This window comes from Rattus rattus, chromosome 3, assembly GCF_011064425.1.
Source record: "Rattus rattus isolate New Zealand chromosome 3, Rrattus_CSIRO_v1, whole genome shotgun sequence".
Classification (NCBI taxonomy): Eukaryota; Metazoa; Chordata; class Mammalia; order Rodentia; family Muridae; genus Rattus; species Rattus rattus.
This window is the reverse complement of record NC_046156.1, coordinates 62,250,719-62,270,181: the sequence shown is the minus strand read 5'-3', so window position 1 is coordinate 62,270,181 and position 19,463 is coordinate 62,250,719. Positions and strand designations below refer to the sequence as shown.

General features: G+C 46.0%; 1 protein-coding gene across 6 annotated transcripts in view; it reads left to right on the top strand.

Moving 5' to 3' along the window:
* The window catches only part of Pi4kb (phosphatidylinositol 4-kinase beta), a 32,593-nt gene that overhangs the window by 3,589 nt on the left and 9,541 nt on the right, over nt 1–19,463 (top strand). The window contains exons 2-10 of one of the 6 annotated variants that reach the window (XM_032897789.1): nt 218–409; nt 2,171–2,289; nt 5,066–6,002; nt 10,441–10,485; nt 14,187–14,414; nt 15,232–15,459; nt 17,198–17,307; nt 18,292–18,396; nt 18,567–18,690. In XM_032897789.1, the coding sequence (XP_032753680.1) occupies nt 2,243–2,289; nt 5,066–6,002; nt 10,441–10,485; nt 14,187–14,414; nt 15,232–15,459; nt 17,198–17,307; nt 18,292–18,396; nt 18,567–18,690 (1,824 nt within the window). In that variant the 5' untranslated portion in view covers nt 218–409; nt 2,171–2,242. The remainder of the gene's footprint in view (nt 1–217; nt 410–2,170; nt 2,290–5,065; nt 6,003–10,440; nt 10,486–14,186; nt 14,415–15,231; nt 15,460–17,197; nt 17,308–18,291; nt 18,397–18,566; nt 18,691–19,463) is intronic. The other 5 variants (XM_032897790.1, XM_032897791.1, XM_032897792.1 and 2 more) reach the window with 5 other exon arrangements.

The window sequence follows — 19,463 nt, the reverse complement described above, 5'->3', positions numbered from 1 at the left end:
GCTAATGTATCTGTGCCTTTCTTTTCCATTAGTTTGAAGTAGGGTTTGCTGGAGATTGAACCAGAGTGGTGCTCGTGTTAGGTGACCCATCCACTACTGCACTAGGACCTTGGCCCTCTTTCCCATAAACTTTTGCTGGTTTTCCTTTACTACCCACCTCATACAGTAAGATATTGGCTCCTTTATCTTTTTCCACTTCCTGTGATCCATTTTAAAGGATTCCTGTGATTCCTTAAAAGGAAGGGAAATTGAGCTGACCTGCCTGCTTGGAAGAAGAGCTGTAGATCAGATGATGCTTAAAAGCCATTGTATGAAAATTTGAGAGCGTGTTAGGCCACCAGGATTTGTGTGAAGCAGTTCATATTTATCATGCGAGGAAAAAGACTGAAGAAGCAATAATGGTGATTAGGTAAGGGCATTATTTATGTGTTGGTACTGTCTTTCCTGAGAGGCCTGTCCAGTAAATCTTCATGAAGACCTTTTTCATGAAAATTCTGTGCAAACAGAATTTTTAAGGTGCTCTGAGGCAGAGAGCTTGGTTAAGAGGTAGTGTTCGCTGCAAAGACCTCTGTAGACATAACTGCTCAGGCCCATAAAACACATAGTGGTCACTTTCTCTGCCTTTCGGAAGCAGGTTCTGTACTACTGTAACCTGGGTCTACCCTGATACTTAGACTGTCTCTACTGTATTAGTTATTTTTCTCATTGCTATCACATAGCACCTGAAAAAAGCAACTTAAGGAGAGTTCACTTGGCTCCCAGTTGAGGTTACAGGCCATCACAGTGGGTAAAGCATAATGCGTAGAGCGTGAGGCAGCCGGCTGCATCTGCAGTAAGGACAGAGGGAGCACGAATGGCTGTGCTCACCTTACTGTCTCCTTTTGATTAACTCTGGGGCCCTAGCCCATGGAATGGTGCCACCTATATTTTGGATCTTCCCACCTCAGTTAACCAAATCTAGAAAATTCCTCACAGACATGCACACAAAGGTTTGTTTCCATGGTGACGCTGAATCCCATGAAGCTGATTTAAGATTACTTCTCATGCCTACCTCACCCAATTCTATGGGTCCCAGTTGCCAACACTTTAAGCTCTGATCTTTCCCCACCTCAGCTGCTAGGCTCAGACAGGAGGCTTCTTCTTTTTCCTTGCAGTCTATCTGAGGGAGAATTTAGACTCCAGTGTGGTAGTGCCTCAGCTGTGGATGCTACAGCTTGCAGGAGAAAGAGTAATAAATCCAAGACTGTGTTTCTTTTCCTTTTTTGTTTCTGCATTTCAATCCTTTTATTTTCTTCAAAACAGTGTTCCAAGGTTGATTTTTTTTAATTGCACTTAAAGATGAAGAAATTAATATTGAACACTATATTTGACTTACATTTTGGAATATCTCTTTAGTTCTGTTAGTTGTGTGTATGTGTCTCTGCCCATGTGTGTCTATATATGTGTGCGCACATGCATGTGGAAGCCAGAAGACAAGTCCAAGTGTTGTTCATCAGATGCTGACCAACAACTTTAAAAAAAAAAAAAAGGCGGGCGATCCTTACCTTGTAGCCAGCTAGGCAGGACAGCCTGGATGGCTGATAAATCCTAGGGACCTGCCTGCCTGTCCGTTCCCCAGCAGTGGGTCTCAAATGTGTATTGTCATGCTTTGTGCTAGGCTTTTTGTGTCATGAGTTCTGGGGATCAGACTCAGATCCTTGAGTTTGCAGTGCACTTCTCAGTCTCTATTCTGTTACCTCAATTGCCATTATGATCTGATCCTATTCTTCCTATAACCCTCTGACTTGCAGCCCCTGAGTCCCCAAGAACCAGGTGGTAGCTAGTAGTAGAGACGCTTCTATAAAAGAGAAGCTGGGCTTATCTGCCCTACTTTTTGGGAGGTTTTGTTGTTGTTGTTTTGTATTTTGGTTTTGGTTTTAGTTTTGTTTTGACAATAGTTTCTCCTGCCTCTATTACCCAAGTGCTGAGATTATAGGCATATACCACCATGCCCTGCTTTTTCTGAAATTGCATGTATCATTTGCGTGCGTGTGTGTGTGTGTGCGCGCGCGAGTGTGTGTGCGCGCGAGTGTGTGTGTTTGCACGTGCGCCCATGTGCTACTCTGTGCATGTGAAGGTGAGAGGATGACTTTCCTGACTTGATTGATTCTCTCCTGCCTTATGCTCAAAGGATGGTGCTCAAGCCACCAAACTTGCACACACGGCAAGTGCTCCTACCCACTGAGCCTCCCTCACCTGTCCTATGCCCAGCTTTCTGCACCTGTTGATGTCATCTGGTTTCTCGAACAGGTGAGAGAGTCTGCACTGTGGATATACTCTGAATACTGTGATTTGGGGTTCCTTGCTGAGCCCTGGGAAATTGTTTCCTTTTGCCGATGGAATAAAAGGGGATAGTGTCTTTACCGGCTTTCCTGGAGTCAATAATGAACACAATTCCAATTAACTGGAACAGGAAACTGAATTTCCTGATGACATCTAAAAACTCTTGTATGTGAGAATGACAGAACTTCATTTCATTTGGAAGTTTTGGGGATGATTGGTTTGTTTTAATGGTGCTGGGGATCAAATGTCAGGCAAGTGGTCCACCTCTAAGCTTCTACTCTCAGAATCCCTTTAAAATGTTTGCTTTGTTTGTTTTTAGATGGTTCGTGTAACCTGGGCCCTGAACCTTTCTGTGTAACTGAGGCTGACCTTGTGCTCTTGATCCTCCTGCCTCTGACTCTCCAGGATTACAGTTCTGCACCTGATAACAGACCCCCTTTAAGTTTTTGAAGAGCAGACTTTTAGGAGCTTTGTAATTTAGAAATCTCTGGAATAGAAAAAATGAAAAGGATTAGCTAAAAATATAGATACTGAGAAAGAGTTAGTTGAACCAAATTGGTTGAAGCTAGAAGACCTAGAAGGTGGAAGTCCCAGCTGAAGTAAAGTGACCATGAGGGTGCCCTATGGAGGTGTGGCAATGAGTGATTAAAGCCTCGTTATTACTCCTGTGCAATCCATAGTCACAGTTACAGGCAGAAGCACGCAGGCAGCCATGCTGGTTCTGCTGCTCAGAGACTGCCCAACTCTGGGAGAGAGCGTAGTGAAGGAATTGCCACCTCTTACCTCCGATATGAAGCCCACTTCATCAGAGAGTGCAGAGACACAGTTCCTGTTTGACAGTGGGAGAAAAATAAGCTAAAGTATTCCTTTCTGTTAGTCTCTGAGAATAGAAGAGTTTGCTTCTGCTCAGCTTTGGTCCTGACTGCTGGGGTGGCAGATAACATACTGGACAAATGAATGCTATGAAGAAAAGGTGGTAGGAAGCAGGGCATCTGCAGCTGGAAGTGCAGCTTGGTTGGTAGAGTGCATGCCTGACACACACGAAGCCCTGGATTCAGTCCCTGTCACTGCATGAGCAGACATACATGTCTCTAACCCTAGGGCCTGGGAAGTAAAGACAGAAAGAAGCTCAGAAGTTTAAGATCATCCTCTGCTGATAGTGAGTTCAAGGCCAGCTGAAAATTCACAGAGACTCCTATCTCAGGGAAGAAATCAGTAAAAGTTCCTCAGAGTGACCGGAAAAGCAGATACTGAACACCTTTTTCTACCCACCCAAACAAAGTATTGATAGCCCAGCCTCACTAGAACAAAGGATAATGTCGCTAACACTTAGAAATGACTTACTGTCTAGTTCTATAAAGGCCTCTCCTTCTTCTCAAGTGTGCATTAGATATTCTTTGCTTGTTTGGGATGAGGACTCTGAGTTTACTGATGGCTATGCCTAGATTCTGAAGCCAGGATCATCTGACAAAATATTCTACACTTATTTTCCTGATCTGGATCACTCTGAAATCCCCTCCCGCTTTTTGCTCATTCCCCTGATCTGGTTTGGTGGCACTCTGAAGGCTACTCTTAGAGGCAGTGGCTTTTATCAACAGCATTCTCTGACTACTGCTACAAGTTTATCTCGAGTCCTGATTTCTTTTTGTCTTCTTAGAGCCCTTCCAGTTTCTAGAGCTTTTATATGACAGCGAGGAAAGCAGCAAGGGGTAGGGGAAGGTGGTCATAATTTTTCAAGAGTCACAAATGGCTAATGCAATTTACGTCCCTTATAGAATAGTAGTGTATATGCACATGTGGTTTATTAACCTTTTATGGGGTTAGAATCCAGCTATCATTGTTGAATACCAGAGTACTACTGTTTGCCAGAGCTGTGTTAAATCTCCTCCTCCAAGTAAATTTGTCTTGTGTGTAACAGCAATGCAAAGTAAGTACTTTCCCCTCAGTTTGCAGTGGAGGAAATCAGACAGAAGACACATGGTGTGTTTACATTTGTATGGCTTGTAAGCATCGAGCATGAGTATGGTGTTAGGAAGCCAGATAGAAGAAAAATGGTGCAGCTTCTGCAAGGTTGATGGTACTGGATGGCTACATTAGAGATCTTTCTACTAAGTGAAGCCTAGTATTGCAGTTGCTGGCTCTTAGTCCCTAGATTCTTTGAGTCTGAAAAGGAAAGCATGACCAAAGCATAGAGTGGTGGCTGGTGCCTGTAATTCTAGTACTTGGAATGCTGAGGCAGGAGGATTGCTACATGTTTAAGAACAGCCTGGTTTATAGAGTAAGACTGTCTCAGAAGACAATAATAGCTTTGATACTAAATTGGGGAGAGGACTTGTGTGTGATATAGGTTATGAATAAGGAGGTACAGCTTAAATAAGAAAAGGAAAAGTGTCCCCACAAGCATTTGAAGGTGACACAGGAAAAGCAAGAAAAAAGTATTTAAAGAAAAGACTTGAGTCAATCCCCAGTAGACTGAAAAATTTGTTAGACTGTCTTAACCTTGCACATGTGAAACAGCATTTTCACATACAAGCGAAGAACCAAGGCTACTGTGAACATGTGTGCATGCAGTGATCAGAAGTGGGGAGGTAGTGGGGGCAGATTTCTGTTGAGATGTCGTCATCTGATGTTGAAGGAGGAGTTGCTTGAACAGGCTTCATGGTAATGGAAAGACCTGAATATGATACCACTAACCAGTGCCTGTATGTGTCCCTTTCTGTTCTTTTCTCCCTCCCTCCTCTAGCTTGGAAGCTCGAAGTCTGGCTGTAGCCATGGGAGACATGGTAGTGGAGCCTGCCACCCTGAAGCCAACTTCTGAGCCTACTCCTAGCCCATCAGGGAATAACGGGGGCTCCCTACTAAGCGTCATCACGGAGGGGGTCGGGGAACTGTCAGTGATTGACCCTGAGGTGGCCCAGAAGGCCTGCCAGGAGGTACTGGAGAAAGTCAAGCTTTTGCATGGAGGTGTAGCCATCTCTAGCAAAGGCAGCCCACTGGAGTTGGTTAATGGGGATGGTGTGGACAATGAGATCCGTTGCCTAGATGATCCACCTACCGAGATCAGGGAGGAAGAAGATGAGATGGGGGCTGGTGTGGCCTCTGGCACAGCCAAAGGAACAAGAAGAAGACGACAGAACAACTCAGCCAAACAGTCTTGGCTCCTGAGGCTGTTTGAATCAAAACTATTTGACATCTCTATGGCCATTTCATACTTGTATAACTCCAAGGAGCCGGGAGTGCAAGCCTACATTGGCAACCGGCTCTTCTGCTTTCGCAATGAGGATGTGGACTTCTATTTGCCCCAGTTGCTTAACATGTATATCCACATGGATGAGGATGTGGGCGATGCCATTAAACCCTACATAGTCCACCGTTGTCGCCAGAGCATCAACTTTTCCCTCCAGTGTGCCCTGTTGCTTGGGGCCTACTCTTCAGACATGCACATTTCCACTCAACGACACTCCCGAGGGACCAAGTTACGGAAGCTAATCCTCTCAGATGAGCTGAAGCCAGCTCACCGAAAGAGGGAGCTGCCAACTTTAAGCCCAGCCCCTGACACAGGACTGTCTCCCTCTAAAAGGACTCACCAGCGCTCTAAGTCAGATGCCACGGCCAGCATAAGTCTCAGCAGCAACCTGAAACGAACAGCCAGCAACCCTAAAGTGGAGAATGAGGATGAGGTAAATTGGGGGGAGGGACGATGGCAAGGTGTCTGAGGGCTGCATGAAGACAGGATGTCTTATGTGGGGCTGCTCTACTTTCTGTCCTTTTCTCTGTTCACTTCACTCATAGAAGCATGGAATGCTAGAATGGAAAAAGACCTTAGAATTCATGTATTCCAATGGCCTCATTTTACAAAGGAAAAATTCAGAGACTAGAGAGATAAAGTGTCTTGCTTCAGGTTATCTAACTAATGGCAAGGCTGATACTCTCGACTTCGTCCAGGGCTGATTTCACTAAATGGCATTGTCATTCCATTAACCTCATACTAAGAACTGTGACACAGACCTGATGCACCCTGCTTGAGACCTGGCCTAGCTGAGATCACAGCAGCTGAGATCCACAGGGAAGGAAAAGGAGCTGTGCTCTTTCTATGTGCTGGGAGAGAGATGATGCCAACTAGAACATCAGCTTCTCCTGGCATTCCTCATAATTCTTTTCCCTCACTCCCCAAAGATCCTACTTTTTGTTAACATAGATTTATTCTCGGGGTTGGGGATTTGGCTCAGTGGTAGAGCGCTTAACTAGGAAGCGCAAGGTCCTGGGTTCGGTCCCCAGCTCCAGAGAAAAACAAAACAAAACAAAAAAAACCCATAGATTTATTCTCTACCAGTAGGGCCTCAGCAGAATGTAACAGCCTGCCTTCCTTTGAGATATATAAAAGGAGAGAGAGAAGTAGTAGCCTTGGCAAAGTATTCTAATGCCTGCTTGATGAGATAAAGCTGAGAAAAGAAGTTTGGCAGCAGCAGGGTCTCAAACCTGTGATTCAGAGCAGGGGGTGAGCAGTCAGTAGCTTAGTGCCACCCTCCACTATATATCTAGAAAAATAGTGGGAAAAGGTACCCAGTGGATAACCAAGTTCCGTGGCCTGGTATCCCAGACAGTTGTGCTCCAGTCCTCATCTCTGGATCACTGTTGGCAGGCTCTAGTCCTGGTTGCCAGCCAAGCCTAAAAAAATGAAGACTTTGCACCATTGGAATGCCTGTGCCCATGGCCCTGGCATCTGACTGTGTGGCGCAAACCACCCACATATTTAATACAGTAGAGTTTCTTTCAAGTAGAGGGAAGTCAGTGGTTAGAGAAAGGAAATGCAGAGGCAAGGGACATTCAGAGCCTGTTCACTCTGGAAATGTACTTTATTATGACATTTTAATGATACTAAAGCTAAATGTGCCAATGCTTATTGACCATTGATATGCTGGGCAGCGTGCCATATGATGTATGTGGAATCCTCACAATAACTCTAAGTGGTGTGATTTTTACCAGTGAGGAACAGGCTTAGAGGGATTCAATGACAACCAAGGTCACTCAGGAGCCCAGTCCATAGCTCACACTCCTGGTCACTCCGCTGAGCTGCCTGGGTTATTTCTCAGCATCTGCCTCCCCAGATCCCAGCTGTGAGAGGTCAATGGAGGAGAAGAACCCAGGATGTGACAAGTTCCACATCCATGTACAGACAAAGCCCAGGCTGTTATGGGAGCTAGATGAGACGGTTTCCATTTCTCTTTAGTTTGGCAGCAGAGTCCAGGGTCTAGAAAGGGAGGCCGTTGCAGAGCAAGAAGAATCCAGATCTTGATGGAACTGAGGTCCTACAGGCTTGAGCTTCTCTGGAAGCTGTCTCATTCATGTAAAGTCAGACCTGGTCAGAGTGAGTGTGCTTCTGGGAGGGGTTCACTGGTGCCTCCTGTCTGGCTTGACTTTTCCCTGTATCTATTTTTTAGTCTGCATCTTAGGACCAGAAAAGCAGAGGCCTTAGGGTTTCTCTTACCCTGTGCTGGTCTGGGGTCCCTCTTCTATGCATCTAACTTCTGCTGCAGGATTATGGATGGCTCTGAGAGGCAGGTATTCTATGAGTGTTTAAATCTCTAGGGTGGGTTCTCCAGTTGCCTTTCTTCCCCACCTGGATCCTCTTGGGTTACTAATCCAGGAAAGGAAAAAGAGAGCACTTCCCGAGGCCCTCCTGGGTTATCTGATGCTGACAGCGAGACACTTAACTCCACTGAGGCTCCTTGGGAAATCAGATACATAAACATAAATCCCACTAGGCATGGAGACAGACCAGCTCAGGAATTTCTGCCAGTCCCTTTTGATATTTCAATGATGTGTCTATCAATGCCTTTGTGCTTGAGGTACCAAGGGAATTGGTTTTCCTTTCTTCCTCCATTATATGAAACATCCATTCACTAAACAATTAGCTGTTATCCTTGTACAATGTGCAAAAGGATGGAGGATAAAATGTTGTTCTTGGACTGGGAGCTGATAAAGTTTAACACCAGAGCTCTAATATAAGAATCTAGTTAGTGTACGTCTTTCTTGGAAAGTTTCCGGAAGCAGTAAGTATACACATTCCTTACTAAAGCCCAAGCAAGATATTCTAAAGGAGAATTTCTGAGTGTGCCCTGACACTGTGCTCCCAGCCTTAGTTGTCCTTGTGGATTCTGGTTAATCCCATGCTCCTCCCACTATGGAGGAGCTCCAGAAAAGTGAAGAAGGGGCTCTGGAAGAGAAGAGGCTACTTTTTGCCTGGAGTCTCCTACAAAACTCTCCTTTGCCGGCCAGACCTCACAGAAGTTTCCGTGTTCTTAGAGGATTCCTTTATGTTCCCCACAGAGCCACAGACACACCCAAGCCCACCCCTCCAGAGCACTTCTTATCAGCCTCAATTCTCCTTCCTATTTGTGGCCAAATGATAAATATTTTGGCATAGAGTTGGCAGGGTGGCACAAGAACCAGAGAGTGATTTAGGTATCAGCCCTTAATCACACTCTCCCCTACATAATGATGCTCCAAAGAGATGAGCTTTGTCTTTTTAGGACTGTAACCTTTGTACAGAGAAATCTGCTGCATGTCATCCTGATAAGGGTGTGATGTCAGCTCTTGGCTTCAGCTTTACTCCCTGAAGCTGACTCAGTACAAGTGACTCAAACCTAGGTAGTAGGAGGAGAATAGATCATGAGATCCTACTGCCTGCCATGGACATTAATGAGTCCACTGGGGTTTGTCGGGGAGAGGATCAGCTAGAGCCAATCTTCTGCCTTTATTCTTTCCCCAGCTAGTGTAAGGATAGAAGTTGGACCAGCAGATTATAACAGATTCTGCCACCCTCACTGCCTCTTCTCTTCCCACTTCTACCCAAAGTAGAAGAGTTGTACCCTTAGCAGGGTGTGTCCAAGTGTGGCCATACCCTGCAAATGCTCTTCTGCCTAGATTCTTAGAGGAAAACCCAAATGTAGTGCTTCTATCAAGAACTTCAGTCACAGAATTGAATTAAGCACAGGCGTGAAATGCTAACTGTAAAATAGAATGCAATGCCCACTGCCTTGATGCTCTAGGAATTCTCAAGACTTTGCCTCAGTCTGGGCTCCTCCCTCCTGGAAACCGCATACAGAACCCAGGAGAGATGGCCCAGTGCATGAGTACTGCTCCACAATTAGTGGATGAGCCTCCCCTCACTTTGTTCCCAGATACCAGCTGAACACAGGAGAAGGGTGTTTATTTTGTAATTTTTTTGTTTGTTTTCTAAGAACGACTTAGTATGTAGCCTGTGCTAGCCTTCAACTCTTGGTCTGTCTGCCTCAGCCTTCAAAGTACTGAGATTACAGGCATGTGTTACTGCCCTCAGCTGGGGTGATGTTTAGGTTAGTGGGATCTAGACTTTGGGCTGGAATCAAGATTGCCACTGCCCTGCTAATTAGCTCTCTCAGATGGATTTAGTTAGGATCTATTTGTCTAATATCGGTCAAAAAATACAATATAGTTAGTGTCATAGCCTGACAGGAAGCCTAAGGAAGTTTGGAAGATGGAAAACTGATGCATTTTTGAGCATCTAGCCCACAGCTTTCAGGTTCCTGGGTCTGGGATGCTCTTTGTCACACAGATTCAAGGTAGGGATTAGGTTTCCTAGGGTGATCACTGGGCTGACTGAGAGGAGTTGTGTACATCTGAAAGCTTAGCTCTTCCAGAGATTACCAAGAAGCTACGAGAACATAGACTTTGTACCCCAGGGGTCATGCAGTTTGTGGTTGTCCCCATGAGGAGGAGGGTTGGCTGAAGGCATGTGAATGAGCCTTGGCCAGGCAGTTACTGCACTGGGGACCCAGCTCTAGGATTTTGATCTAAAAGGCAGATTCGTTTAGGCAAGAACAGAAGATAAATCAAAATGCAAAGTGCCTTTGCTTTGACCTCAAGGTCTGAGCTGTCTGTCTTCCCAACATCCCACAGATGTCTAGACTCTGGCAACTGGCAGTCCCAGGCTGGCCATCTTTCACTAAAGCGGAAAGATATAGCTGCACAAGAGAAGCAGTTATGAACCAAATTGGAGCTAAATTCTTTGCCTTTGTCTCTTTCCCTCCCCCCAACCCCTCCCCTTCTTCCCGCTGCCCTCTGGCCCTTTCCCAGGAGCTCTCCTCCAGCACCGAGAGTATTGATAATTCATTCAGTTCCGTAAGTGGGGCCAGGCTGGGACTGGGTGGCAGGCTCCACACTCGGCCGCATTTCCTCTCCGTCCTGTGTCTTCTATGACCAGTGAAGACCCCTTTGATTCCCGGAGATTAGGATCTCCGTGCTAGGCTTCCAGACCTGGAGGCGTTCCCCCTGAGCTTTGCTCGGTCCCTGACAGGCTCAGGCCCAGACAGGCTTGACTGATCCTTGGCTGGCAGACAGCAGCTGGAATGTGGTGCTGCTTAGCCCTAGCTCCTCCATCCCTGGGGCAAACAGCTGGGAGAGGTAGAATTTACCCCTGGATTAGAGCCAAGGGCTGCTTGGCAGCCGCCTCCAGGATCCCATTTCTCCCACCAAGAACCCTTTCCCCATGGCTTCAGCCATCAGCCCATCAAATATTTATTCAGTTTTCTAAATGTTAGACCCTGTGCTAGCTGAGCCAACTCCAAAAACAAACAGGAATTGGCCTGAGGGAAAGTTTGCCTTCCCACAACTGGTTTTCCTTTTTAACTTCATTTCTTCCAGGTCTGAGTTCTTCCCACTCCCCAGCTCACTGCCCAGGATATCCTTTAATCCCTGTTCTCTCTTCTTATTCTCTCTGGACTAACCCATGACCCTCTAGTCCTACAGGGTCTTGGACCTTGTTCCTGGGCAAAGACGCGAGAGGAAATGCTGGACCCTCTGGGAGTTTGGATGATTTAAAAAAATATTTTTTTTAACATTTTATTCTTCATCTACCCAATCTGTTGCCTAGTTCCTGTGCTGATCCCCTTTAATCGTGATCCCTACTCCTCCCATGTGGCAGAGCCTCTTTTTTGGAGGCCTGGGGTTAGGCCAATATGGTTAGGTAACAGGGGTCTACAACTGAAAGGCTGACATGAGGATGGAAAAGAATTCCGCCTTTTCCACATGAGATGACTATGAATTGGCTGGGGAGGAGGGCCCTTGGGACAGTGACCCTTTGCCACCTGAGTGGATGGATTCGGGGATCAAGATGAAGGCATGAATCTTTAGCTCTCTATCCCACCTCCAGCCCTCTCTCTTTCTGGGGGGGGGGACCAGGGCCTCATTCTTCCCTTGCTGTATGAAGCCCCCAGGATATTTCTAGAGACCCTCAAAGTCCAGGTCCATCTTATTTTCTTTTTCTCCTTAAGCGTTGTCCTTGAAGCTTCCCTTCCTCACTACTGTGCAGGGCTTTTACAGCCCACCTCCCCCATCATAGAGTAGAGGCCATGGGTCTCTTTACACCCTGATTCTATTCTGCAGGTACAGGTAAACATGGTATTGCTCAGTGTTCAAAAGAAGGTTCTGGGTGGGAAAAGGTAACAAGGCCCCGCCCCTAGTGAAGAGCTCCAGGCAGTCAGTAGCTAATGGAGGAGATGGAATCAGTTTTCTCTGGAATGAGCCTCATGATAGGTTTCCCAATCCTACTACCTGGTCAGCCTTAAACACTTGCAATATGCACAACACTAATTGGACTAGTACAATCTGTAGAAAAACAAGAATGAGGGATTGGAGAGATGGCTCAGGGGTAAAGAATATCGATTACTCTTACAGAGGACCTGGGTTTGATTCCTAGTACCCACATGATGGTTTACAACCATGTGTAACTTCAGTCTCAGGATTGATGCCCTCTTCTTGTCTGCATGGGCACTGCACACACATGGTATTAGACGTACATGTCGGCAGACACCCATGCACATATATAATTTCTTAAAAAATTAGCCAGGTGTGGTAGTATGTGCCTTTAATCCCAGCACATACAGAGGCAGAGGCAGGCAGATCTCTGAGTTTGACGGCTAGGCCAGTCAGAGCTACACAGTGAGACCCTGTCTCAAAAACAAAAACAGTTTCCAAGCCTAGTAGTTTCATCTTTTCTATAATATTGTAAACTATATAAGGAAGATGGGGGGAAAACTGGGTCTTTCTGCTCCCAGTGTGTCCAAACTCTGAATAAATCTACTTCTTAAAAAATGGTGTTTATTATAGACAAAATCATGACTTCAAGAGAGAGTACAGGGGTTTAGTTAGGTGGAAGCCATAGATTGTATACTCGTGGGTGAAGTTCTTGAAATAATTTTTTCATTAACAAAAGAAGTCTTGAATAAAGTTTGTTCTTAATGTCAAAAAAGAAAAAAGGAAACAAAAAATGTTCTTTTTTCTATTTTTTTTTTTTTAATACTGAGCAGTGAGGGTAAAAACTGAATCAGAAAAATAAGCAAACTTTAATCCTAGTACTGAGAAGGTAGAGGCAGGAGGATTCCTGTGAGTTCAAGACCAGCCTAGTCTACATAATGAGTTCCACCCAAGATCCTTGCACCAAAAAAAGAAGAAGAAGAAGAAGAAGAAGAAGAAGAAGAAGAAGAAGAAGAAGAAGAAGAAGAAGAAGAAGAGAGAGAGAGAGAGAGAGAGAGAGAGAGAGAGAGAGAGAGAAAGAGAAAGAGAAAGGGAGAGAAAAATCCTGATAAATGAAATTTTATCCCAAAAAGAAGAGATTGTTCTGTGTAGCTGAGGAGACATAAGAGTATGGAGTTGTGTAGTAAGTCTCTTTGATTTTGTTTTGACACAGGGTTTTGGTATGTAGTACTGGCTGACCTAGCGATCACTAATCCAAGTCGGCCTGGAATTTGTGGCAATCCTCCTGTGTCAGCCTCCCGAGTGCTAGAATGTGGGTCACCATGCCATCAGTGTATGGGGTTTTGTTTGTTTGAGTCAGGTTCTTGCTATAGAGCCCAGGCTGGCCTCCAACTTGTGATCTTCCTTGCCTTGCCTTTCAAGGAACTAGGATTATAGTTGTACACCGTTCTGTCCAGCTTAGTGGTTTTGGTAAAGGTCCCTGTCATAGAAAGGCTTAGACTAATAGAACTCTTACTCATGTCTATCTGAGTCCATCTTTCTCCCCACCCTACCTTAGTCTGCAGACTGACTTTGGCCTTTCTGGGAACTGCTGAAATACCTGACGTGAGGAACCAGGCTTACCACTGGGAACCCAGATGGGAAGCCTGGTGTCTGAGAGGCAGAGGAGGAGAAGAACCAGGAGGCTTGCTAGAGACAGCTTTAGAAGGGCCATTGAGAGCTGAAAGAGCTGTTGCTTTCTCCATCCACCTATGCAAACCACCCTCCACCTTCCTTCTCTTTTCCCATAGATTATGCCCTCATTAATAAAGTTTGCGCATCCTCTTTCCATCCTGCATGTGCACTTAGCCCTTACAAGAGTGGGGGTGTTTGGGGGTCGTGCCATGGAGAACAATAGAAGTCTTGGGGTGAAGAGCATCTTCCTTCTTTGAATGGGAAAATACTGATTCAGGCCCCTTACCCTAGATTTTGGGGCCTGGCAGAGCCCCTTAGCACAGACCCAGGCCCAGATGTGTCTGAGGTCCTGGATGGCCTTTTGAGGCCTTGTCCCCTTGCCTGTACTAAAGGCTTGGGAGGTTTTGAGGACTCTGTTCCAAGGAAAGGACTCTGTCCCAGTGAGCTGAGCTCAGGCCATCTTGAGTCCCCAGGAAGTAGCCTTCAGAAAAGGGCCATGTTCTCCCAATTCAAGCTGAGAAGAGTAGGGTGGAAACTCCTGTCACAGCCAAAGGTAGCTCCGTTTCTGGGGTTCTTTAAATACTAGGGTCCCTGGCCAGGAGGATATAAGAGGGACAGGCCACACTTTTCAAGGTTTCCTTTACCATCTTTGGTTTAATCTCCTCCCTCTGTAGCCTGTCCGGCTGGCCCCTGAGCGAGAATTCATCAAGTCCTTGATGGCAATCGGCAAACGGCTGGCCACGCTCCCCACTAAAGAGCAAAAAACACAAAGGCTGATCTCAGAACTTTCCCTGCTCAACCATAAGCTCCCTGCCCGAGTCTGGCTGCCCACGGCTGGCTTTGACCACCACGTGGTCCGTGTGCCCCACACACAAGCTGTTGTCCTCAATTCCAAGGATAAGGTAAGTGGCTCTCACCCAGACCCTTCCCTCACCTGACTGCATTCCCAAGGTTGCTCAGGCATTGCTCCTTATTGCCATGCTAGAACCCGTTTAGTTTATGGCGCATGTGCTAAAGGTGACTCTACCTCACTGCTCTAGTGATGCTGAGTACCTGAGAACCCTCCTGCCCAACTTCTTGAATCTTGTTTTTATGGGCCAAAGTAGCCTAATAATTTCAGTTTGCCTTGTGCCATATTGAGGGAGAGGGGCTTTTCACCTACTCCTTACCCTCCTTTTGGTAGCTTCTCCCGCCTTTCTCTTAACTTTTAGCCTAACCAGGCACAACCACCATATATGTAAAGGAAAAAGTTTATAAGACTATTTTGATCAGAGTGGCAGAAAGGAAAGAAATGCTTCCAGGTCCTGTTAGGGAAAATGTTTCCAGTTCCCATTGAATAGTGGGATGGTCCTCATGGCTGACACTCTCCTTGCAGAGGAAGTATTGAAAACGAGGATTTTCTTTGTAAGATACATCTCATTTTATCCAGTGTTTGTGTCTACCTTCCTGGGCCCTGACTTTAGCATGAGCCCACAGAGCTTCTGGGCCTCTCGGGAAGACTCGCTGGTAGTTGAGACTGTGTTTCCTGGTTGCACATGTGCTCTGAAGCCCTGAGGGGAGGCTCAGAAGGCATGTGCACCCTTTACCCAAATGTGATGCAAGCTGCTACCTGTGCATGTTGTCAGCCGTCATAACGGACTGCTCAGGGGTGGACAGAAGGAACAGTGTCAGGAGAACTTAGACAGGGAAGCAGTGGCCCGTGCTCTCTCCCCCACCCAGGCTCCCTACCTGATCTACGTGGAAGTTCTTGAATGTGAAAACTTCGACACAACTAATGTTCCTGCCCGGATTCCTGAAAACCGAATTCGGAGTACGAGGTCTGTGGAGAACCTGCCTGAATGTGGTATCACTCACGAGCAGCGGGCTGGCAGCTTCAGCACTGTGCCCAATTATGACAATGACGATGAAGCCTGGTCGGTGGATGACATAGGCGAGCTGCAGGTGGAGGTGAGGGACTCCAAGGAGATAGTCCTGGGGGCACGGGAGCTTTTGATACCTGTGAGATAACACCGTGTTAGCAGAGTGAGGCACATGAATATTGTGTCCCTGTGAATATTTGTACATAGTAGCAGGGTGAGAAGGAAAGCTCTGAAGAGCTGGTTGGAACAGGTTCAAGTTTGCTCTCTTACAGCAGGAGTTCAGGCTGAATATAAGGAAGAACAGCTAGACCTAGGGGAAATTAATAAAACATTTAAGAAACATCTACTATATAAAGTTGAGGACAGCAGAGACTGACAAGCTATGCATGCATTCAGTCAAATATATAAAGGGCCGGAGACCTCTTGTGGAGAAATGGGTTCCTTTTCCAGCAACTTCGTAGTGGCTCACAACTGTCAGTACTCCAGTTCGGGGACCTGGTGCCCTCTTCTGGCTTCTGTGGACATTGCACATACATGGTACACATAAGCAAACACTCATCAACATAAAATATTTAAAGAAGAAACAAATATTTATAGCTGGGTGTAGTGACTCACAGCTATAATCTCACCTAAAAAGTTGAAACAGAAGGATCACGAGTACTATATGCTAGTGAGTGAGACTTGGCATAAGCCTGCAAGAGTTTATGTGCTAACAGAATCAGACCAGATAGCTGACAGTTGTAGTCTGGTGTGATCTGCGTTGTAACAGGGAGCATGAGACATTCTGGGAGTGCACAAAGGTGGAGAAGTGCTTACTCAGACTTGGCATGGGAATCAAAAGATTTCTTGGAGGAAGTAATCTTTCAGCTGAGGCTTAAAGCATGTTTGGAATTAGCAGAACAAAGAGCATTCAGACCGAGAAAGAGAAAATGGAGCATGGCCATGGTCGGAATGAAAAGAAACTGGTATGCACTGATGTGTAGTGTGAGGTGAGAAGCAGGCATGAGTGAGGCTAGAGGCTGGCACAGACCTGACGAGCAATGCACTCACTCAGCCCTGTCAGCCACGGGAAGAACTCCAGCTTTACTATGGGGCAGTCGGAGAAAAGCGGGACAGGATTCTCTGTGGTAACATTTGGTGAAAAAGACAGATCTCTGTCTTTCTTACAGTCCAGTTGAGGTTACACGAAGACACTTAAGAAGAAAAATGAAGGGGTTGGGGATTTGGCTCAGTGGTAGAGCGCTTGCCTTGTAAGCGCAAGGCCCTGAGTTCGGTCCCCAGCTCCGAAAAAAAAAAAAAAAAAAAGAAAAAAATGAAGACACGCGTCACTGGGTATTAGATGGCAGGTAGAATTGAGAGCACTTTGTAAAAGGAAGAACAGAGACTTCTTGGGGCCCAGAAGAATATTTTATAATTCAAAGTGAGGAGATTAGAGTGGAGATTTTGCCTGAAGAAATACATCTGGGTGTGGTGTGGAAGCTGGGAAAGCAGAATTTGAGACTGTTCTTAGAGAGTGTTGGGATTATTCTAGAAAGTTTACAAAAATTCAGCTTCTAGATTTCATTCCCCAGTAGTTCTAATTTGGGCTGATGGTGAGAACTGAGAACCTGCATTTTATGCATTTCCATGAATTCTGTTGGACTAGTTCACACTTTGAGATTGCTGCCGTGGGATCCATGACTAAAGGCCATAGTGATGTGGAACCGTGGTGGCTTAGGAGAAGGCTGGATGGGAGTGGTAGGCCACCATGCCACAGGTAGTTAGTGGCAAGTGAGCAGGGGCAAGAGGAAGATCCATGTTTAGCACTTCTGACCTGCTCTCCCCAGCTCCCAGAAGTGCACACCAACAGCTGTGACAACATCTCTCAGTTCTCGGTGGACAGCATCACCAGCCAGGAGAGCAAGGAGCCTGTGTTCATTGCGGCAGGGGACATCCGGTATGGCCCGATCACATCATCCTTCATCTTCTTCACTCTGCCTCTCTTTGTCCTGTGTTTGTCACCAGCTGCCAGCCTTGTGTCTCTCTCCTTTATCTTATTCTGTCCTTGTTCTGTCCTTGAGGCCCTGATGGTGGAGCTGAGACATTGCTTGAGCTACTACAAAAAGAAATGACATTTTTCTTTCTTTCTTTTTTTTTTTTTTTTTTCAGAGCTGTGATCGAACCCAGGGCCTTGCGCTTGCTAGACAGCGCTCTACCACTGAGCCAAATCCCCAACCCCTAAGAAAGAAAATTTTAAGAAAGTTCCAGAGGTTGGGGATTTAGCTCAGTGGTAGAGTGCTTGCCTAGCAAGCGCAAGGCCCTGGGTTCGGTCCCCAGCTCCAAAGAAAAGAAAAGAAAAAAAAAAAAGAGAAAGAGTTCCAAAAAGAAGAAAGTGCCCCAGAGGGCATTTGAGTTTCACTTCTTCAAGTTGCACTTGACTGGCATGTGAAAGACCATGGGTTCAGTTCCCAGCACTACAAAAAAGAAACCCAAAACCAATAATCAAAGTGAGACCCCCCAAGTGGAATCCTTCTCTTTGAAGGCAGAGAGGAAATCTTGTTATACATGCAGATTCTGGAGTCACGCCTATTGTGAATCAATATTGGGATAGAGGAATGAGGAAAGCCAGGCTCTCTACATTTTAACGTGATGACAAACTACCAGGTTAGCACAGTGGTACCATTGACTAAGCTTCCTTCTCTGGCTTTCCCAGCACCAAGAATCTACCAGGAATCTAGAAACAGGCAAGGGAAAGGGGACGTGCAGCTTTGAGATAACTTCTTTTTTTTTTTTTTTTTTTTTTTTTTTTTTTTTTTTTTTCCTTTTCGGAGCTGGGGACTGAACCCAGGGCCTTGCGCTTGTTAGGCAAGCGCTCTACCACTGAGCTAAATCCCCAACCCCTGAGATAACTTCTAAGTAAATTGTGTTTTCTTCCCACTAGACGGCGCCTTTCAGAACAGCTGGCTCACACTCCCACAGCCTTCAAACGAGACCCTGAAGACCCTTCTGCAGTCGCTCTCAAAGAGCCCTGGCAGGAGAAAGTGCGGTGAGGAGAGTAGAGGGTGGAGAGTGGTCCGAGTACTCCCCTCATATTCCAAGGCTCACTTCTTCAGGGGCTCACTTCTGCCCTTGCCCTTCTACCTCTAAACACTATCAGGCTTCCTCTGTGGTCTGAGTCCTTACCCTGGCATCATCCTGTGACTGCTTTCTTCACAGGAGGATCAGAGAAGGTTCCCCGTATGGCCATCTTCCCAATTGGCGACTCCTTTCAGTCATTGTCAAGTGTGGAGATGACCTTCGCCAGGAGCTGCTGGCTTTCCAGGTGTTGAAACAACTGCAGGTAAGGAAAAGGAAGAGAATTCAGCACAGTAGAGAAAGGAAACAAAAAACACAGGGAAGGGGGCACTGAAAGGAAAGGCTCCAGGGAGCTCTGCTGGGTACCTGCTCTCCACCCAGGTCTGCATGGGAAGATTACGCTGAAACTGGTTTGCCTTTCTCCAGAGAAGCACAGCCACATAATGAACAGTGCCATGGTGGCCTCTGCTGGTTCTTTCTGGAACTGCATCTGCCCTGTTCTGATATTGAATGTCAGAGTGCCACATTTGTCTTTTTATTTTTTATTTTTTCTTTGTTTTTTTTTTGTCTTTTTTGATTGAGGGGTGTGATTTCAGATAGGATCTTGTAATTTGGGCTGGCCTTGAACTCAATTATAGCAAAGATGGACTTGTACCCTTGATCCCCCTGCCTTCACTTCCCAAGGCTAGGATGATATGCATGCACCACTAAACTTTGGATTTGTACTTTAAGCCAGAACCTCCCAAATGATCTAGGATGGATGGATTTACATTGTGCTCAAGTGTTTGGGTTTTGTTTTGTCTTTTTGAAAAACATTTATTTTCATTTATGTGTATGGGTGTTTTCCTGGCATGCTTGCCTGCATAACATGTGTGTGTAGTATCCATGGAGGCCAGAACAGGGTGTCAGATTCTCCTGGACCTGGAGTTAGTTGTAAGAAGCCGCATGGGTTCTGGGAACTGAACCCAAACCCCCTGCAGGAGCAGGAGGTGCTCTTAGCCCCTGAGCCATCTCTCCATCTGCTGCTTTGTCTTTCTG